At 39.8% G+C, this 23,194-nt stretch overlaps 1 protein-coding gene across 1 annotated transcript; it reads right to left on the reverse strand.

Moving 5' to 3' along the window:
- Nucleotides 1-1,112: 1,112 nt before the first annotated feature.
- Nucleotides 1,113-22,386, reverse strand: LOC139168543 (cytochrome P450 2J5-like). Its single transcript, XM_070754165.1, has 10 exons — nucleotides 22,216-22,386; nucleotides 20,229-20,391; nucleotides 15,670-15,819; nucleotides 14,129-14,289; nucleotides 13,135-13,311; nucleotides 12,479-12,620; nucleotides 11,754-11,941; nucleotides 10,129-10,270; nucleotides 2,086-2,254; nucleotides 1,113-1,134 (listed from the first exon to the last, which is right to left on the reverse strand). Exons 1-10 carry the CDS (start codon nucleotides 22,384-22,386, stop codon nucleotides 1,113-1,115), a joined length of 1,485 nt encoding a protein of 494 aa, XP_070610266.1.
- Nucleotides 22,387-23,194: the final 808 nt, after the last annotated feature.

Here is a 23,194-nt window from a genome sequence, read left to right on the forward strand (position 1 = left end):
CACGAGGAGGTTCATAAGGTGAAAAGTTCGTAAGACGAAACAATGTTTCCCATAGGAATCAATGTAAAAGCAAATAATGCGTGCAAATCCTTCAGGAAAATCCCAAACTTTACAAGGGAGGCGAACAGAGGGCAGGGAGGAGCAGCTAAAGGGGGCGGGTGGAAGAAGCAAGGCTAGGCTAAAGGGTGAGTGGGAAGGAAGAAAGGCAAGGGGGGTGCCCCTCCCTTTTCTTTTTTCAAAAGACACCGTTTCAGTGCCTGCAAGCACGCTGTTCTCCTATTTTTTTAAATACAAAGTCTTTCCCCCTCCAAGCATTTCTGGTGAAATATCTTTGGACATTTTCAAGGGTGTTGATGTCTGAGATGTGGTGTGGGTTCCAGACAGATGAGCAGTAGTCTAGGATGGGTCTGGCAAAAGTTTTGTAGGCTCTTGTGAGTAGTGTGAGATTGCATGAGCAGAAGCTGCGTAGGATCAGGTTAACAACTCTAGAGGCTTTTTTGGCAATATTGTTGCAGTGGGCTTTAGCACTTAGGTCATTTGATATTAGTATTCCAAGGTCTTTTACAGAATGTGGGTTAGGAGTGAGTGATTGATTATTCAGTTCGTATGTGCGGTTTGGATTATTTTTGCCGATGTGGAGGGTAGAGCATTTGTTGGTTGATATTTGAAGTTGCCAGGTGTTAGACCAGTCTGAGACAAAGTCCAGGTCTTTTTGGAGGGTGAGTGTGTTATCAGTGGTGTTGAAAAGTTTCACATCGTCGGCAATAAGAACACAGTTGCTTTCAATATTGTCACAGAGATCACTGATGTAGAGAATGAAGAATGAAGAGAATAGTGTGGGTATGCACTATCGCACATGTGCGAGTGCCCACACCCATAATTCAATACCTGGGGAGGGCGAAACCAGCTTCATATGTCCCACGGATAGCCTCTGGAGGACCAAAATGGCCTGTTTCCCAACTTCTGGTGTGCCCAGCAGCCTTGTTTTTCACCTTGCCCAGGCTCCAAAGGCTTCCCTGGAGCCGGGAGAGGGTAAAACGCCCTCCCCCTTTCCCCCAGATGCTCTCTGGAAGCCAAAAACGCCCTCCGAGAGCCTCTGTGTTAGCCAAAAATCAGCTGGATGTGCATTTTGGAGGTGAGCTAGAGCAATGGCTCGTGTGCCACTAGATAAGGCTCCATGTGCCTCCTATGGCACCCGTGTCATAGGTTTGCCATCATTGCTGTAGAGGGTTGTGGTTAGCTCTGGCCCAGCTCCTGTCCCAAGGAGTGTGGATGTGGGGGAGACATCCACATGCTGCAGGCCTGGTTTGCCCCCGGTGGAATCTAAAGATGAAGGCTCCTCTGACCAAGAAGACATGAGTGACAGGGAGGAGGAGAGTGTGGCAGACAGCTCAGAAGGAGATCAATTATCTAGCTCCTCCTTGGATTCAGAACAAGAGTTAATGATACAGCCACACATGCTGAGAGTGATGTATAGGCAACAACAACTGAGATTATTATCAAAGAAAATGAGGCCACCTGTGGTTGGGTGGGGCTGTGGTAAATAGTGAGGCTGCTATAAAGAGCAGCCTGTGGGTTTGGCCATTGTGGAGGATTATCTGATCTTTGTGTTTTGTGACTGCTTTACTGACTTTGACCTTTTGTGTGCTGATTTTTCCCCGCTTTGAAACTAAACCAGGGCAAAGTGTGTTTCACTTTGTGAAAGAAGAAGGATTGTGAATTGCCTCACAGCTGCAAGCTAAGTATCACAGGACTGATAAGGGACTTGTATAAATTACCAGTTTGTTTGGAGACGAGGGCTCTTTGCTATACCGAAAGAAGGCTTAGTTTAAGTGAATTTTCATTATAAAGAACATTGTTTTGAATTTTCAAACGTGTGTGTGTGTGTCTGAAATTTGTACCTGTGAATTTTTGGGAGGAGTCTACCAGAGAGCCCGACAGAACATAAAGTAACCTGTAGAATAAATGTAGGCAGAAGCTCAGATAAAGAGAACAGGCGTAAAGGAAGCATTTACCCATTGAATGTGTATAGTAATTAGTTTAATTCTTCGTGTGGTGTTTTTGTAGGTTTAAAATTTGTGGGAAATAGCACGTATCTTGTAAGGCTGTGGAGGCCTTGTGATTTTTACAACAGGTTCTTCATTGAATTCCTTCACTCCTTCAGGTAACTGGAAGCTGAAGGCCCTCAAAAGGCTGGTCAGAAAGGTGAAGATCTCAATTCTTGCTAGCTGCTGTCCCAAACAGGCACGTAGACCTGTAAATGAAAAAAAACAACCATACATAAAGGGGATCACTTTCTGCAAGACCCTGAAGACCTATTTATGTCACCAGGCATGGGGTAATTAATATATCCCCTCTCTAACTAGTAAGATTTATGTATGGTCATGATTGTATAATTTTGATTGTTTTAATGATAGTGGGTTTTTAGTTATATTTTTTAATCATTAGATTTGTATTGCATTGTTTATTGTTGTGAGCCACCCCGAGTCTTTGGAGAAGGGCAGCATACAAGTCTAATAAATTATTATTATTATTATTATTATTATTATTATTATTATTATTATTATTTCTATTATTATTATTATTTCTATTATTACTGTTACTGTTACTGTTACTGTTACTATTACTACTACTACTATTATTATTATTATTATTATTATTATTATTATTATTATTATTATGTCAGTACAACACAGCAAACGAGATCACTATGCTGGATTTCATATTTCATCACCAGTCGGGCGCTTCCCAATAATAATAAATAATAATAATAATAATAATAATAATAATAATAATAATAATTATTATTATTTCTATTATTACTATTACTATTACTATTACTATTACTATTACTATTACTATTACTATTACTATTACTATTACTATTATTATTATTATTATTATTATTATTATTATGTCAGTACAACACAGCAAATGAGATCACTATGCTGGATTTCGTATTTCATCACCAGTCGGGCGCTTCCCAATAATAATAATTAATAATAATAATAATAATAATAATAATAATAATAATAATAATAGTTGTTGTTGTTGTTGTTATTATTATTATTATTTCTATTATTATTACTATTACTATTACTATTATTATTATGTCAGTACAACACAGCAAACGAGATCACTATGCTGGATTTCATATTTCATCGCCAGTCGGGCGATTCCCAATAAATAATAATAATAATAATAATAATAATAATAATTATAATAATAATTATAATAATAATAGTTGTTGTTGTTGTTGTTGTTGTTATTATTATTATTATTATTATTATTATTATTATTATTATTATTATTATTATTTCTCCAGAGTACACCCCAAAAGCAAGGAAATCCACTCAGGGGGATTGAAGTGAAGAGGGATTTGTACTAGATCTGGGTTGTGTTTGACCTCGGGGGGCATGGCAGGAATGGCCAAGCTTGGCATCACTCATGTCGTGGGTGTCTGTGGCTTAAGCACTCCCAAGCTGTATTTGGCTGTGACAGTCTCCTGCAACCCTCTGCCAGTTAAAATGGAGTTTGGGAAGGCCACACATGGTGTATATGTGTTTGCACATAATTCCTAGTACAGTGATGGCAAACCTTTTTTTCCTCAGGTGCTGAAAGAGCGTGGGCGCATGTTATCACATATGCATGAGTGTCCACACCCATAATTCAATGTCTGGAGACGGGGAAAACAATTCCCTCCCCCAGAGGCCCTCTGGAGGCAGCAAACAGCCTGTTTCCCAACTTCTGGTGGCCTAAATAGGCTGGTGTTTCACCCTCCCCAGGCTCCAAAGGCTTCCCTGGAGCTAGGTAAGAGTAAAAACACCCTTCTCCATCCCCCCTGGAGGCTCTCTGGAAGCCAAAAATGTCTTCCCAGAGCCTCTGTGTGAGCCAAAAATCAACTAGCTGGCAAACACATGCACGCTGGAGCTGGGCTACGGCAATGGTTCATGTGCCACCAGATATGGCTCTGCATACCACCTGTGGCACCCATGCCATAGGTTCACCATCTCTGCCCTAGTAGATTCATGAGAATCGAGTTTCAAAACCCAAGGTTAAATCTACACAAGGAATTTCCAGAATCACTAGAAAATTCTCCATTGCCCAAACTTGGCTGATACTGGAACATTGTGTGGCAATTAAGCTATGTAATCTATCTATCTATCTATCTATCTATCTATCTATCTATCTATCTATCTATCTATCTATCTATCTATCTATCTATCTATCTATCTATCTATCTACCTACCTACCTACCTACCTACCTACCTACCTACCTATCTATCATCTTATCTACCTACCTACCTATCTATCATCTTATCTACCTACCTACCTATCAATCAATCAATCAATCAATCATCTTATCTACCTACCTACCCACCTACCTACCTATCTATCTATCATCTTATCTACCTACCTACCTACCAATCAATCAATCAATCAATCATCTTATCTACCTACCTACCTACCTACCTACCTACCTACCTATCTATCTATCTATCTATCTATCTATCTATCTATCATCTTATCTACCTACCTACCTAGCTATCAATCAATCAATCAATCAATCAATCAATCAATCAATCAATCAATCAATCATCTTATCTACCTACCTACCTACCTACCTATCTATCTATCTATCTATCTATCTATCTATCTATCTATCTATCTATCTATCATCTTATCTACCTACCTACCTATCAATCAATCAATCAATCAATCAATCAATCAATCATCTTACCTACCTACCTACCTACCTACCTACCTATCTATCTATCTATCTATCTATCTATCATCTTATCTACCTACCTACCCACCTATCATCTTATCTACCTACCTACCTACCTACCTACCTATCATCTTATCTACCTACCTACCTACCTACCTACCTACCTACCTACCTACCTATCTATCTATCTATCTATCTATCTATCTATCTATCTATCATCTTATCTACCTACCTACCCACCTATCATCTTATCTACCTACCTACCTACCTACCTACCCACCTATCATCTTATCTACCTACCTACCTACCTACCTACCTACCTACCTACCTATCTATCTATCTATCTATCTATCTATCTATCTATCTATCTATCTATCTATCTTTCTTTCTATCTATCTGTTGGATTTATATGCTTCCCCTCTCCAAAGATTCAGGGCAGCTTACAACATATGAAAGAAACCGCCCCCCAGTACAGTAGAAGTGTCCAATTAATTTCAACTGACTAATCTAATCAAAAATCCCCAGTTATGTTAAAATCGATTGTTCCCACTCAAATAACACACATACATAACATTTATCAGCAGGGGGATGGAGTCTTAAAGCTCCAGGCCTGGCGGCATAGATGAGTCTTCAAACTCTTGCGGAAGGCGAGGAGGATGGGGGCTGTATGTATCCACCCAACTTGTATTTAGTGTTCTGATTTCCATTGCCAATATGTAGGACGGAACATACCCTGGAGCTGATTCCAGAGGGCCAGAGCCCCCACAGAGAAGGCTCTTCCCCTAGGCCCGCCAAACAACATTGTCTAGTTGACAGGACCTGGAGAAGGCCGACTGTTTAGCCTCTTCTCTCCCAGTATTTAAAGAAATGGGGGGGGGGGAGTCTCTTATCAATGATAACTGTTAATCTGTTTTAATCATTTGACTTTCACTTTTAACTTTATCAGATTTTACATGGCACCTTGAGTATTTGTGGCAATGAGCAGTCCATCACCTTCTGCTTTACATTATTTATGGATGTGGTTGTTTTATGGATACTATTCCATGAGGTGAGATTGCAGGAGTCGTAAATGAGTGGATGACTTTCAGATTCTTAACATAGTGGTTTCACTTCCTGCCTGTAATAACCAGGTTGGCTATGGAGGAATGAAAGGGGAGGATACCATGCTGCATTGACAAATGCAGGTGGCAATGAGTTGTGATTGAATTTCTGGAAATGTGGGAGGGGCAGGGACAGCAGATAGCAAGCAGATCTTGTCACACCTCATTGTCGACCCCATTTGTGGTATCCTCTTCTTTCATTCCTCCAGGTTTGTTTGTTTGTTTATTTATTTTTCATTCATTCATTCATTCATTCATTCATTCATTCATTCATTCATTCATTCATTTATTAGATTTGTATGCTGCCCCTCTCCATAGACTCGGGGTAGCTAACAACAATAATAAAACAGCGTATGACAAATCTAATATTTAAAATAACTAAAAACCCTTATTAAAAACCAAACATATACACAAACATACCATGCATAAATTGTATAGACCTGCGGGGAAAGGAATATCTCAGTTCCCCCATGCCTGATGACAGAGTTGGGTTTTAAGGAGCTTACGAAAGGCAAGAAGGGTGGGGGCAATTCTGATCTCTGGGGGGAGCTGATTCCAGAGGGTTGGGGCCACCACAGAGAAGGCTCTTCCCGTGGGTCCTGCCAAATGACATTTTTTAGTCGATGGGACCCAGAGAAGGCCTACTCTGTGGGACCTAACTGGTCGCTGGGATTTGTGCGGCAGAAGGCGGTCCCGGAGATATTCTGGTCCAATGCCATGAAGGGCTTTATAGGTCATAACCAACACTTTGAATTTTGACCGGAAACTGATCAGCATCCAATGCAGACTGCGGAGTGTTGGTGTAACATGGGCATACTTACGGAAGCCCATGATTGCTCTCGCGGTTGCATTCTACACGATCTGAAGTTTCCGAACACTTTTCAAAGGTAGCCCCATGTAGAGAGCATTACAGTAGTCGAGCCTTGAGGTAATGAGGGCATGAGTGACTGTGAGCAGTGACTCCCGGTCCAAATAGGGCCAGAACTGGTGCACCAGGTAAACCTGGGCAAATGCCCCCCTCGCCACAGCTGAAAGATGTTTTTCTAATGTGAGCTGTGGATCGAGGAGGACGCCCAAGTTGTGGACCCTTTCTGAGGGGGTCAATGATTTCCCCCCCCTAGGGTGATGGATGGACAGATAGAATTGTCTCTGGGAGGCAAAACCCACCGCCACTCCGTCTTATCTGGGTTGAGTTTGAGTCTGTTGACACCCATCCAGACCCCAACAGCCTCCAGGCACTGGCACATCACATCCACTGCTTCGTTGAGTGGATATGGGAGGGAGATGTACAACTGGGTATCATCCGCGTACTGATGATACCTTTTCAAATCTACCATGGTTGAAGCTGTGTTTTTAATACCCCTTTCTGTCCATACCATCAGTGGAGAAGGATTCATTGGTATACATGAAGTAGCAGACAGGAGTGGAAGCACTATATTAGAAGAAAGTCTGCAGTCATTAAAATGGTGGAGCTTAATGAATTTGGTGCTATAATATTTAGCCTAGTAGAAAATTACATACCAATCTCACTGTGTTGCATCATTTGTAAAGTCATGGGATCAATTATTAACCAATCCATTGCCCTCCACTTCTAAGAAGCATTTTGGTTTCAGGAAAAATTTATCCTGTAATCTACAATTCCTACACTGCAGAAACATTTGGACCACACAACTCGAACAAGGTAAAGCAACAGACACAATTTATATAACTTCTGCAAAGCCTTTGATTCAGTGGTACATGACAAACTGCTATTAAAACTAAGCTCTTATGGTATTTCTGGATCACTGCTCAAGTGGATCGCTGTGTTTCTATCGAACAGGCAACAAGCAGTCAAAATAGGGAGCATCTTATCAAACCAGCACCAATTAATAGCTGTGTCCCCATGGCAACATTTTAGGACCCACACCCTTTCTGCTTTACACAAATGACCTTTGCAATCATATTATAAGTAGCTGCGTCCTCTTCGCTGATGATGTAAAACTATTTAACACCATTGACAATGCTATTGGCCTACAAAGTGACGTTGGCTAACAACTAACAAATGTTCTGTCCTACATATTGATAATGGAAATCAGAACACTAAATACAAGTTGGGTGGATACGTCCTTGTAGATGACCCTCACTCTGTCAAGGACCTAGGAGTACTCTTCTCAAATGATCTAAGCCCCAGAGCTCATTGTAACAGCATTGCCAAAAAAAGGCATTAAGAGTTATTAACCTAATCTTGTGAAGCTTTTTCTTTGGTAATATTGTAGTGCAAACTAGGGCATACAAAACCTTTGCCAGACCAATTCTTGAATACAGCTCATTTGCCTGGAATCCACACTGCATATCGGGCGTTAATACAATTGTGCAGGTTCAGAGGCATTTCATGGGAAGAATTCTCCACTCCTCTGCTTACAATGCCACCAGGCTCAAAATTTTGGGCTTGGACAACCTGGAACTATGCCGCTTATGATCTGACATAAGAATAGGACCCAAAACTGTCTGCTATAATATCCTACCTGTCAATGACTACTTCAGCTTCAACCTCAACAATACTCCGGCAAATAATAGATACAAACTCAATGTAAACTGCTCCAAACTGCAAAAAATATGACCTTGGCAACAGAATAGTCAATGCCTGGAATGCTCTACCCAACTCTGTTGTTACATCCTCTAACCCTCATAGCAACCCTGCTGTTCTGTTCGGGTCGGTGAGACCCGAAATCAAAGTTTGAGATCCTGTAAAAAATTTTCCCTGCATATATGAAACTTGAAATTTCATGACTTTTCATAATTTCAGGGGTTCTCTCTATGAGAATTTTTTTTGGGGGTGGGGGGGGTTCTTTCTTGCTGAAAAAAAAAGTCACACTTGTACTGTTCCCGGGTCACCCTGACCTGGACCAAAAACTCTTCATTTGAAATGCTTATGTTTGGTCAATTTGAAAACTTTTTTCACTTGGAAAGTAGTCTGAACATTTCTGCACACAATGATATGTAAATTGAACTGAAAAAAATTATGCATATTACTTTAGTTTGATTATAAAAGGCAGACCCCCCTTTATTTGTGAACATTTTTTCAATTTATAGATAGTTTAGCTTGCAAAATGTGTTAAATTTTACTAAAGTTGGGGTGGAATTGGTAGTTTGAACATTTCTGAATATAAGAAAAATATAAATGAACTGAAAGAAATGATTCTTATTGGTTTTGTAAAATCAGAAATAAGGCCTCCCCACCTCCCTGGCTACTTGCAACCATTTTCACTTTATATTTTTTTAGGCTACAAATCTCTAAGGAATTTCCCCCCAAAAGTTTTGATATACTAAATTGAACAATCATAAGAAAAATAGAAATGAACTGAAAAAAACAATTCTTATTTGTTTATTTTGGCCACAAAAGGGCCACCACCCCCTCCTCGGCCTTGCTATGTGCCATTATTTTCACTTTTCACAAAAATGGGGGGGGGGGCGCACATTTTATCAGCAAAATAAACCAATAAGCATTAATCTTTTCATTTCAATTTTCATTTCAATGTGTGCAGAAATGTTCAAACTTGTTTCCAAGTGAAAAAAGCTTTCAAATTGACCAAACATAAGCACTTCAAATGAAGAGTTTTCGGTCCGGGTCAGGGTGACCCGGGAACATAACATTAGGGAGTTTTATTGAACAGAACAGCAGGGTTAACCTTAAACTGTCTATCGTGGACCTCACACCATTCCTAAGAGGTCCATAGAGGGGACATGCATAAGCACACCAGCTGCCTACTTTTCCTGTCCTACTGTCTCCATTTATTTATTTGTGCTCATTCCTTGTCATGTCCATATTTAAACTTGTACATTTATCCAATAAACAATCTACAAAATAAATAAAGTAAAAATAAATAAATAACTCAGTGGTCCAGTTCCATGAGTAAGAAGCTAGTAGAATTAATTAATTAATAAATTAATAAAACTAGTACAGTGGTACCTCTACCTACAAATGCCTCTACTTACGAACTTTCTTAGATAAGAACAGGAGGTTAAAGATTTTTTTTTGCCTCTTCTCAAGAACCATTTTCCAGTTATAAACCCAAGCCTCTGAAACTGTAACCAGAAAAGGCAGGGAGAAGTCTCTGTGGGGCCTCTCTAGGAATCTCCTGAGAGGAAACAGGGCTGGAAAAGGCAGGGAGAAGCCTCCGTAGGGCCTCTCTAGGAATCTCCTGGGAATCTCTAGGAATGCTGGGTTGTTTATTCAGACGATGATAACCTCAGAACAAGTCAGGGATGAGAGTATTTGGAATCTGTTTGTTATCAGCTGTTTTGGACTCTTGGATTTACCTGTTCCAAATGGTAGGAACTCTTCCCGTTCAACGAACTTCCCATCCTTGTCTAAAAAGTGATTTGGGTTGAATTCTTTAGGTTTCTCCCATTGTTCAGGATCTTGAAGAACAGAACGCAAGTCTGGGGCAATAAAAGTCCCCTGTTAAAAGAAGAAGAAGGATAAGTAGGCAGAGCAGGTTAATAAAGGAAACAGGCAGAAAAGTGTAAAAAATATTGATGAAACATTTGCTCATAGTTTGCCTTTATGGATACATAGCTGTCTAAAAAACAGATACTTCTCAAGAAGAGCCCTGCATTCCTCCTCCCGTAACAGAATACCGTATGAAACTAGACTTACAATCCTGGGCCTAGAAAGTTTAGAACTAAGACGCCTTAAACATGATCTAAGTATTGCCCACAAGATTATATGGTGCAATGTCCTGCCTGTCAACGACTACTTCAGCTTCAACCACAACAACACAAGATCACATAACAGATTCAAGCTCAATATTAACCGCTCCAAACGTGACTGTAAAAAATATGACTTTAGTAATCGAGTTGTTGAAGTGTGGAACTCATTACCGGACCCTGTAGTATCATCCCCTAACCCCCAACATTTTACCCTTAGACTGTCCACGGTTGAGCTCTCCAGATTCCTAAGAGCTCAGTAAGGGGTGTGCATGGATTTTTCAGCATTGCGTGGTGACACGGCATAGCCATGTGGCATGGGAAAAAGTGAACCCCTGGTCATAAGGGCAAATGCCTGTGGGGATGCTGTAATTATTGTAACTTTGAAACTGGGTTTGGTGGAGGGTCTGTGTTGTAGTTGGATCACAGCCAGATCCTTTGGGTCCCTCCAAGCATCGGAGACCTGTGTGGCTATCGGAGGATTCAGACAGTGAGGGGGAAGGAGAGGTGGAAGCTGGAGAGATAGAGGTGGAGGCCCCTGGATTGCCCATGGAACTCCCAGCTAGGGTCTTGTCTGGGTTGGATGAGCAGAGGATGATTAATGATCCAATCCTGAATGTATGTGTGCAAAGGATAAGGGGGAGACAGGAACAGTTGTGCAGATGCAGGAGAAGATTTTGATTACAGCTGAGAGTCATAGGGAATTCTGCAGCATGAATAAAAGGGGAGGTTTTGAGGGAATATTCTTTGCAGGAGTTATCGTTCGTGGTTTAACAGAGAAAGAGAAACAGATCAGGAGTTTTCTCTAAACCAACATCCTTGCTTCCTTGGAGAAACCCAGCCTTTGGACAAATGTTTTATGAAAGACTGTAGCTATTGCAAAAAAGAGTGACTACATTTGCTTCAGCCCAGTTCGGAGACATTATTTACAAACCTTGGGGTGGGGGTGGGGGTTGGACATTTGTTATTGGCCTTGAAGATAACCCAGACTTTTTGGTAGGAAACAGACATTCTTTTGCCGTGATTGCAGCTCTCAGCCAATTTGTTAATGCAATATATTTTGGTGTTTCTGAAACTCCAGTCTGTGTGTTTGACAGCCGCTCAGCTGTCATACCAGGAAGAAAGTCTGTTGAAACTTTGAACAGTTCTTAAGTGACCATAAGTTGAGGACTACCTGTTTTCTGCTTTTCCTTCTATGTTGGAGTGCTGGAATGCATCCTGACCATGTTTCTCACCTTTGGAATATGGTATCCCCTCATCTTCACGTCCTGTTTACTCTGCCTGGGGACCCCAAATAGCAAGGCATATTTGAAACGTTGCATTTCATGAATCACAGCATTGGTATAAGGCAGATTCTTCCGATCCTGGTAGGATATTGACCTTGAGAAGCCAAACACATCTTCAATCTCCTTCTTGATTTTCTCTAGGAAAAATGTGATGGAAACCGAAGTTTTAGTTTCAGTATTGTGGTTCACTTATTTATTTCCTAATATTACTCCTCAGTAGCACTGTAGTACTGCCTTTTAGGCATTAAATGTAATCCCATTCTCCTCTTGAGTGTCATGTACTGTTTAAAAATGTATTATTTTATTTGTTTGTTTTGTCAGGTATGGTATTGTGGTATTAGTGAGGCTGCTATAAAGAGCAGCCTGTGGGTTTGGCCATTATGGAGGATTATCTGATCGTTGTGTTTCATGACTGCTTTACTGACTTTGACCTTTTGTGTGCTGATTTTTCCCCGCTTTGAAACTAAACCAGAGCAAAGTTTGCGTCACTTTGTGAAAGAAGAAGGACCGTGAATTGCAATCATAGCTGCAAGCTAAGTATCACAGAACTGTTTGGAGACCAGTGCTCTTTATCATTCAATAACCATTGATATTTCAAATAATTCTCAATGATTCCTGTGTGTTTTAGACCCTGAGAGTGGCCCTGGTTCCCACGGTCCAGATTTCTCTCTCACCTTGGATATCAGGATGAGTTGCCAATAGGATCAGTGCCCACTTCATAGAAACAAAGGATGTGTCTGTTCCAGCACCAAAAAAATCAAAAATACACTGACACAGGTTTTCTTCATTGTAGGTAGAGTTGGGGTCATTCTTACTCTGAGGTTTGAAATGCAAAAGTGAAATTTACAATGTATTCTATGCAGCGTTTCTGTGTTTATATTAGCAAATCTAATATAAAAGTCTAAAATAACAATTTTACATTAAAAACCTAAAAACCCATTATATAAAAAAGCATACATACAAACATACCATACATAAAACTGCATAGGCAAGGGGAGATATCTCAGTTCCCCCATGCTTGACGACAGAGGTAGGTTTTAAGGAGTTTAAGAAAGGCAAGGAGGGTGGGGGCAGTTCTAATCACTGGAGGGAGCTGATTCCAGAGGGTCGGAGCCGCCACAGAGAAAGCTCTTCCCCTGGGTCCCGCCAAATGACATTGTTTAGTTGACGGGACCCGGAGGAGACCAACTCTGTGGGACCTAACTGGTCACTGGGATCCGTGCGGCAGAAGGCGGTCTCGTAGGTATCCTGGTCCTGTGCCATGAAGTATACAGTAACAAGTACCTCTCTGGTTCCCTTACCCATGTATTGAACTACAATAAACTCATACCTTCTCCATCTCAAGAAGATAGTAATCAATGAAATCTTGTGGCTCGTGGAGAGAGCCGGATTCCTTGTGTTTCTGTATTTCTTGCTTTGCAAAGGAAAGGATCCAGGCTATAGAACCCAGGGCTTTCTTGTGGGGGCCTGGGAGGTAGTTCATTAATGCAGGGGACAAATCATACACCTAATAGAAAAAGAAGAGGAAAAGTTATTTATTTCCCATAACAATTAGGGAACAATCAGCAGTTGAGAGTAACAGACAGTAATTACTAATCAAGCCCAAAAAAAAATTATAAACAGGTTAAAACATGGTAAACAATATGTTGTGGTTGGTTGACAGTCAGCTCCTCTGATAACAGATTTTGAGGAGCCGGGCCCGTCCGAGCATCGGAGACCTGTGTGGCTATCGGAGGATTCTGACAGTGAGGGGGAAGGAGAGGTGGTAGCTGAAGTTTCAGGAGAGATAGAGGTGAAGGCCGCTGCAATGCTTATGGGACCCCCAACTAGGGCCTTGTCTGAGTCGGATGGAGAGGGAGTGATTAATGATCCAATCCTGAATGTGTGTGTGTGAAGGATTAGGGAGAGACAGGAACAGTTGCACAGACTCAGGAAGGGATCTGGATCACCGCTGTGAGTAATAGAAAATTCTGCAGCGTGCATAAAAGAGGAGGTTTGTGGGAGTGCTATTTGCAGGAGTTATCGTTCATGGTTTAACAGAGAAAGAGAAACAGATCCAGAGTTTCCTCTAAACCAACACCCCTGCTTTCTTGGAGAAACCCAGTCTTTGGAAAATTGCTTTATGAAAGACTGTAGCTATTGCAAAAATAGTGAGTACCCTTACTTCAGCCCAGTTCGGAGACATTATTTACAACCCTTGGGATTTTTGGGACATTTGTTAGTGGCCAAGGTTGGGAAACACTGCCTTACACGACCATGAAAATGGGGATGGAAATATATGTTTGAAGGGAGTTTTGTCTCTCTTGTCTACAGAAATGACTCACCATATGGAAAAAGCTACCAGTGAATTTCACAACAGTATCAAGGGCTTGAATTAACTTCTGGAAGGTTTCATCTTCAGCAGCAAACTGATGTCCAAAACTCAAAGAACATATGACATTAGAAACTGCATTTAGTACCGGAAATGAAGGGTCAAATGGCTGTTCTGCAAATGAAGATATTTTATAATGAATGTTTAGGGAACAGAACTTCTAAGGCGAGGAAGGAAAAAAATTTGGAATATTTTAATGATATGGGTTTTTAGATGTCTTTTTAAAGTATTGGATTTGTTACATTGTTTATCACTTGTGTGAGCCGCTCCGAGTCTCCGGAGAGGGGCGGCATACAAATCTAAATAATAATAATAATAATAATAATAATAATAATAATAATAATAATAATAATAATAATAGTCATTGCTGCTGCTGCTGCTGTTGTTGTTGTTATTATTATTATTATTATTATTATTATTATTAATTGTTTGAAAAATAGAAAAAAAAAGAAAAATAAATTGATTGTAGAATGTACAGAAATGAGTAAACTGACCATGGAACTGAAAGAGAGAAAGGAAACAGGGTACTATAAAATTTGGGATAGGTGGTATGATTGGCTCGAAAAGAAAAAATAAAAATAAAATTAATGTGTGAATTAGTATAAGAATGAAATGTCATAAAAATGTGATAAGAAAGGGAAAAAAGAGGTCTGTGAAAATATTTACTGACCCCTTGCATCCTGGACATAAATTGTTTCAACTCCTACCCTCAAAACGTCGCTATAGAGCACTGCCCATCAAGACAACTAGACACAAGAACAGGTTTTTCCTGAACGCTGCTAAACAAACTATTCCCTCAACACTGCCAAACTATTTACTATGTCTTCATTACTATTACTACTAGTTTTTTCTCACCATTCCTATCATCCTTTTCCTTCCACTTAGGACTGTATGACTGTAACTTGTTGCTTGTATCCTTAAGATTTTTATTAATATTGATTGTTTCCACATTGCTTATTTGTCCCCTATAATCATTAAGTGTTGTACCTCATGATTCTTGATACTTGAATCTTTTCTTTTATGTACACCGAGAGCATCTGCACCAAAGACAAATTCCATGTGTGCCCAGTCACACTTGGCCAATAAAGAATTCTATTCTATTCTATTCTATTCTATTCTATGTGATAGATGTAACCTTAAATCTTAACAGTTGTAAGATAATGTATATAATAGTATATAATTATTGTATAATAGTTAATAGTGCATATAATGAATAGGTAAAGATTAAAAATGTTTAGGTATAAAACAATAACGATAAGTAAATTGATAGGAAAATGTAGAATTGAAGGAGAATTTCGATAATGTAAAGCTGTATTTTATATGTTTGTCTTCCATGTTGTTTTGCTTGAAAAATTGCAATTAAAATTATTTTAAAAAAGAAGAAAAATAGAAAAATAAAATTAAATACACAGGTTTTTATTCAAAACGCTCAGAATGGAAACGATTTCTGCAGATACGGAACTTGAGCCATTGTCATTATCCCAAATGATTTACCTTTTGTTTGTCTAAAGGCATCTACCAACGTCTGAGCAATTTCGTCTATTTTATGCTCAATGCTTTTCTTCCCCAGTCCCAGCTTCCGCATAGAAGTGACGCCAACGTGTCGCTGCTGTTTCCAGTTGTGGCCATTGGAAAGAATAATTCCTGTGGGCATCAGCAGACAGTGACCAGGGATTCCTTATAACATTCGTGTTAAAATATGCTTAGGTCTAATTGTGGGCCATACATCTCTCTTGATTTCAGGTGGAAATATCAAATCACAAGCAATGGTTAATTTCATTAGTCAACAGTAACTCAATTTGTAGATTTACAAGTTCACAGCTGTCAGTAATCAAGGATGTCGCAGAAGGGTTAAAAAGGGAAGGGCTGCGGAAGGCATTGTGGGAATTTATCGTTCAGATTTGAGAGAGACATCTCTCTTGATTTCAGGTGGAAATATCAAATCACAAGCAATGGTTAATTTCTCTAGTCAATAATAACTTAATTCGTGGATTTACTTTTCATAAACCAACTGAAATAAGAGTTCAGGTCCCCCCCCCTCTATAATATTTTGTTGAATATATTAGTTACATGGGATTATTTCAAGGCATACACGTACGTTTGAATTTGTAAAACAAATGGAAGTAGTTTCCAGGATGGACAGGTGATCAATGAAGGTAGATCGATCATATATTTAAATGGTCAATATAAAATTAGTCCCTTTAGGTGTATTGGCCTTCCGTTCTCCCCACCCCACTCTCCATTATTCCTACATACTTTTCTCCTCTTTTTTCTGCCCTCCTTTTTCGTAAAATTTTGTTTTTATGTGAAAGGATTGCCCTTTGCTTTCAGTGCCGCTGCGGCATCCTTTTTCTCATAAAAATAACAATGTTTATTTTTACTTGAAGACCTCCCTTTGAAGGAGTTGGGGAATCCCTCCCACGAAGAGATTCCGGGGGCGGAGTTTCCATGGAATCCAGGAAGTGATCACCTTGGTGTCCTTAGCAACCTGCCGGTGACATCAAAGCTCCGAACGCCGAACGCAACCCCAAACTTTGCCTGAAGTTTCAAAAAATTTCGGGTTCGTGTTCGGCATACCGAACACCGCAAAATTCAGTACAGACCAGAATTGTGCAAGTTCGGTACGCCCATCACTATCTATGTATTACACTTATAGTGTTGTATAGAGTTTTTATATAATGGGTTTTTAACTGTTTTTAGTATTGGATTATTGTTATATACTGTTTTATTACTGTTGTTAGCCGCCCCGAGTCTGTGGAGAGGGGCGGCATACAAATCCAATAAATAAATGAATGAATGATGTGGGTGATTTCTGTCCCCGACCAATGAGGATAAAGCAGTTTTTGGAAGCTTATGAAAAGGGAGCTGCAAATAATATAGATGTAGTTGTTGATGATAAGGGGCAAACTAATAACGAAAATAATGTTCTTCGGGTAATGTGCACAAATGCTCGAAGCTTGAGCAACAAGCTCTGTGAATTAATGGCCATAATATCTAGAGATAATTTGGACCTGGTTGCCATAACTGAGACATGGTTTAAGGATTCTAATGAATGGGAAATATCCATACCAGGATATACACTGTATAGGAAGGATAGAATAGAGAGAAGGGGAGGTGGAGTAGCCATTTATATTAAAGAAAGTCTAAAAACAACACTAATTCAAAATACGTGTCAAGGTCTAGAGACTCTCTGGATTTGCATGCAAAATAAAGAAGGTTCTGTCATTAGAATTGGGGTGATCTATAGGCCTCCAGGGCAATCCGAGGAATATGACAACAAGATGGTGGATGAAATTACCCAAATGGCAGTAAAGGGAGATATTGTGGTTATGGGTGATTTCAACATGCCTGATGTTGACTGGAATATCCCCAGTGCCCTTACATGCAAAAGTAAGAATATAGTAGAGGCCTTTACAGGAGCAGCTCTGGCACAGCTGGTTAAGACACCAACTAGAGGGGAGAATATTCTAGATTTAGTTTTTACGAATGGGAATTGGGTTTCAGATGTCAAGGTGGGAGAAAATGTTTGTGGTTTGATGTGAAAACTCATTGTGAGCAATCCTATAATGCAACCAAAGTATTGGATTTCAGAAAAACAAATTTTAATGCAATGGGAGAATATTTAGATAATGAATTAAAGGGGAGGGATAAAATGGCAGGAGTGAGCATCCAGTGGACTGTATTAAAAAAGGCCATCTTAAAAGCCACTGGACTGTATGTAAGGCAAATAACTAAAGGTAAAAGGAAGAAGAAACCGCTATGGTTTAGCAATGATGTAAGGGCTATAGTCAATGAAAAAAAGGCTGCCTATAGGAGGTATAAAGAGTCTGGAAGTATAGCTGATAGGGAGGTGTATAAAATGAGACAGAAGGAGGCGAAACAGATAATATATGATGCTAAAGCCTCAAAAGAGGAAGAAATTGCCAAATCTGTAAAGAAGGGGGATAAAACCTTCTTCAGATATATTAATGATAAGAAGAAGAAAAACTGCGGCATCACGAAGCTTAGTACCGGGAATAATACATGCATTAATGGGAATAAGGAGATCACTGACCATTTCAATAGCTACTTCTGTTCAGTTTTCTCAAAAGACACCTTACAAAATAATACTATAGAGGGATATAGCATTGCTTCCAACTGTACAGATTCAGCTCCAGTGATCTTAGAAGCCGATGTCTTAGAAGAACTTGAACGATTAAAGATAAATAAGGCAATGGGTCCAGATGGCATCCACCCCAGAGTTCTTAAAGAACTCAGATCTGTCATTACTACCCCCCTGACTGATTTGTTTAACCAATCGTTGTTAACAGGAGAAGTTCCTGAGGATTGGAGAATGGCCAGTGTTGTGCCTATTCACAAGAAGGGCAGTAGAGAAGAAGCTGGTAACTACAGGCCAGTTGGCTTGACATCAGTTGTAGTTAAAATGATGGAGACTCTACTCAAAAAGAGGATAAATCAGCACCTAAAAAACAATAACTTATTGGACCCAAATCAGCATGGCTTTACTGAAGGCAAATCATGTCAGACTAATCTCATTGATTTCTTTGACTATGTCACAAAGGTGTTGGATCAAGGTGGTGCCGTGGATATTGCCTACCTGGACTTCAGCAAAGCCTTTGATATGGTTCCACATAAAGAGCTGATAGATAAATTAGTGAAGATTGGACTTAATCCCTGGATAGTTCAATGGATTTGCAGCTGGCTGAAGCGTAGACATCAGAGAGTTATTGTTAATGGCGAGTATTCTGAGCAGAGTCAGGTTACAAGCGGTGTGCCACAAGGGTCTGTTCTGGGTCCTATTCTTTTTAATATATTTGTGAGTGACATAGGGAAAGGTTTGGTAGGGAAGGTTTGCCTATTTGCCGATGACTCTAAAGTGTGCAATAGGGTTGATATTCCTGGAGGCGTCTGTAATATGGTAAATGATTTAGCTTTACTAGATAAATGGTCTAAGCAATGGAAACTGCAGTTTAATGTTTCCAAATGTAAAATAATGCACTTGGGGAAAAGGAATCCTCAATCTGAGTATTGTATTGGCAGTTCTGTGTTGGCAAATACTTCAAAAGAAAAGGATTTAGGGGTAGTCATTTCTGACAGTCTCAAAATGGGTGAACAGTGCAGTCAGGCGGTAGGGAAAGCAAGTAGGATGCTTGGCTGCATAGCTAGAGGTATAACAAGCAGGAAGAGGGAGATTATGATCCCACTATATAGAATGCTGGTGAGACCACATTTGGAATACTGTGTTCAGTTCTGGAGACCTCACCTACAAAAAGATATTGACAAAATTGAACGGGTCCAAAGACGGGCTACAAGAATGGTGGAAGGTCTTAAGCATAAAACGTTTCAAGAAAGACTTAATGAACTCAATCTGTATAGTCTGGAGGACAGAAGGAAAAGAGGGGACATGATCGAAACATTTAAATATATTAAAGGGTTAAATAAGGTCCAGGAGGGAAGTGTTTTTAATAGGAAAGTGAACACAAGAACAAGGGGACACAATCTGAAGTTAGTTGGGGGAAAGACCAAAAGCAACATGAGAAAATATTATTTTACTGAAAGAGTAGTAGATCCTTGGAACAAACTTCCAGCAGACGTGGTAGATAAATCCACAGTAACTGAATTTAAACATGCCTGGGATAAACATATATCCATCCTAAGATAAAATACAGAAAATAGTATAAGGGCAGACTAGATGGACCATGAGGTCTTTTTCTGCCATCAGACTTCTATGTTTCTATGTTTCTATGAATGAATGAATGAATGAATGAATGAATGAATAAATAAATAAATAAATAAATAAATAAATTTAAAAAAACCTGTGGGTAATATTAATGGTTAGTGCTATATGTATGTTTGCTTTACCTGGATATGTATGTAGCTGACTGTTTACTGGTTATTGGCTGAACAACCACCACTGCCACATATACTCTGTTTTAAGTTTGGTATTCTAACATTGGTTATAAGCCCAGTGTTGAATGCTAACAAATAATAGTACCACAAATTATAATAGTGTGATGGTTATTGAGATACAATTCTTTACAATTTGCACCTACCCTTTCCTTTTCCTAAAGCAGTCAAGAAAGGATCATCTGGTCGATCAGAAAACTCTTCGGAGAATTTGGTCATTTCTTCTTTCACAGCTTTGTATCCAGACAGTACTACCACATAGTAAGGGCCGAGCCACATGGAGTATATATTCCCATATCGTTTTACATGCTGCCAAGTGAACCAAAGATAAGAAATGTTACAGTCAAATAAAACAGAGTATGTGCAGCTAATATATAACAATATACTCTAGTATAACAAACAAATGAACAAATAAAAACAAACAAATAAACAAATCTAATGATCTACTGCCAGAGTCCACTGTAACAACATTGTAAAAATAGCATTAAGAATTGTTAACTTCCTCTTGTGTAGCTTCTTCTCTGATAATATTGTATCACTTGATTGTATCACTATCACTTGATTACATTCTTCATCATGCAAGAATATTGCCTTAGGTCAGTGTTTCTCATATAGTGGGCTGCTCTGGGGGGGGCATGGAGTGATGTCGGGGGTGGGGGTGCATGGCCCTGGGGAATTTGCTTTTTTTGGCACAGGGAGTTGGGGTTTTTTGCACCGAACAATAGCACACAGCACAGAGCAGGAGATATGAAGTGCAAAGCCTTAAGAGCAGACCTGGGCAAGTGGTGGCCCGGGGGCCATATGCAGCCCGCCTGCTATCTGTGACCGGCCCACAGAGTATGGTTCAACCAGGAAGGAGAAATGAGGAGGAAGAAAGGAAGGAGAAATGGAGGGAGGGAGGGAGGGATGAAGAAGAAATGGAGAAAGGAAGGAAGGAAGGAAGGAGGGAGAAAAGGAAGGAGGGAGGGAGGAAGGAAGGAAAGAGAAATGGAGGGAACAAGGAAGGAAGGAGAAATGGAGGGAGGAAGGAAAGAAGGAGAAATGGAGGGAGGGAGGGAGGGAGGAAGGAAGAAGAAATGGAGGGAGGAAGGAAGGAAGGAGAAATGGAGGGAACAAGGAAGGAAGGAGAAATGGAGGGAGGGAGGAAGGAAGGAAGGAAGGAGAAATATATAATATAATATATAATTATATAATTATATATATGTAATATGTAATATGTAATATGTAATATGTAATATGTAATATGTAATATGTAATATGTAATATGTAATATAATTAAGAGACACCATGGAAAAATATTTAACAGGGATGAAAAGAAAGAAGGAGAGAGACGGAGAGAATGAGACAAACGTAAGTCTCCCAAAAGCTAAAATGAGGAAACAGGATGAAACAGATGTACCGCTTGGCTTCACTGTGACTACGGTGGGAGACGAGGAAAAACCAGTATGTTTACTGCATCTAAAAATGTTGGCAGAGGCCAGCATAGATACAGCCAAATACTGTACACATGACATCCCAATCACCCCAATAAGCTGCTTGAATTTTTTCAGCGAAAATGTGTTGAATATTGCAAACAATCATCCCAGCGGAGAGTTGGGGGGGGGAACATTTACGTCTTCCTGGGTGGGAGTGGGTGGGTAACAGAAAATAATTAAGAAACACTGCCTTAGGTTAATATTAATTAGGATAATAAAATCCACAATTAACCCTAACCGCTCCAAACTTGACTGTGAAAAATATGACTTCAGCAACCGAGTTGTCGAAGCGTGGAACTCATTACCTGACTCAGTAGTGTCAACCCCTAACCCCCAACATTTTTCCCTTAGACTCTCCACGATTGACCTCTGCAGGTGCCTTAGAGGTCAGTAAGGGGCATACATAAGTGCACCAGCGTGCCTTCCCTCCCCTGTCCATTTGTCTCTCCTTACCACATTTATCTTTTCTTCCTTTCAAATATGTTCACCTATACTTTTATATCTTTTCTTCTATTCTTTTCTTTACTTATATTATTACACATCTATTCTCTTCAATGTGTATTACGTATTGGACAAAATAAATAAATAAAATTATGGCACAAAGAAAATAGTTAAAATTATGGTCTTGCCGACTGGTTGATTATTTAAAATTAAATACCTTAAGCAAAACATCTCCTTGAAGCCCAATCCCATTTGCCAACAAAGTCCCGATGAAAGGTAGGGCCACAGGACCAGGAGGCAAATGTCTTCGGGTCCAAAATTGTCTCAGGAAGAAGAGAATCAGCAGAACAAGCAACAAAACAAACAAAATTATCCCTATGGCCAACATTGTCCTTCTGCAACTTTCTCTCTGGTGCTTCCAAGTCGATCTCAAGGTGATATGTGTGCAATGCTTTTTGCTTTTCTTCCTGGTTCATCGATTGGAAAATAATAGCCATGCGTCTTTCGATGATCCGTGTAATTAGGGCTGGTATTTGGTCAACAAGTGATTGCCCCATTCATTCCCACACTTCTGGCCATGTGCCACTTAAGTAACAAAGGAAGAGAGGTTGTTTTTTTTTTTAAATGAAGGACATGAGGTCAGAGCAACAGCACTTGGAGAAAGAAAGTCACTCCTCCACTCGAAACAGAACATCCTACGAAAATAGACTAACAATCCTGGGCCTAGAAAGCCTAGAACTACAGCGCCTAAAACATGATTTGAGTATTGCCCACAAGATCATATGCTGCAATGTCCTACCGGTCAATGACTCCTTCAGCTTCAACCGCAACAACACAAGAGCACGCAACAAATTCAAACTTAATACGAACCGCGCCAAACTTGACTGTAAAAAATATGATTTCAACAATCGAGTTATCGAAGCGTGGAACTCATTACCGGACTCAATTGTGTCAACCCCTAACCCCCAACACTTCTCCCTTAGACTCTCCACGATTGACCTCTACAGATTTTTAAGAGGCCAGTAAGGGGCGTACATAAGTGCACTGGTGTGCCTTTCGTCCCCTGTCCAATTGTCTTTCCTTTCTTTCACCTATCTTATGTTTATGTTTGTGTTTATTAGATTTGTATGCCGCCCCTCTCCGTAGACTCGGGGCGGCTCACAACACAATAAAAAACAGTTTATAAAAAATCTAAT

This window comes from Erythrolamprus reginae, chromosome 5 (genome assembly GCF_031021105.1).
Source record: "Erythrolamprus reginae isolate rEryReg1 chromosome 5, rEryReg1.hap1, whole genome shotgun sequence".
In the NCBI taxonomy this organism is placed as follows: Eukaryota; Metazoa; Chordata; class Lepidosauria; order Squamata; family Dipsadidae; genus Erythrolamprus; species Erythrolamprus reginae.

Coding starts and splice junctions, on each gene's coding strand:
- LOC139168543 (XM_070754165.1), bottom strand. CDS start 22,386: ATGTTGGCCATAGGGATAATTTTGTTTGTTTTGTTGCTTGTTCTGCTG. Junction 2,255..10,128: donor GTTCCTACCATTTGGAACAG/GTAAATCCAAGA, acceptor TTTCATTTACAG/GTCTACGTGCCTGTTTGGGA. Junction 1,135..2,085: donor CCTTACAAGATACGTGCTAT/TTCCCACAAATT, acceptor CTCTAGCTCACC/TCCAAAATGCACATCCAGCT.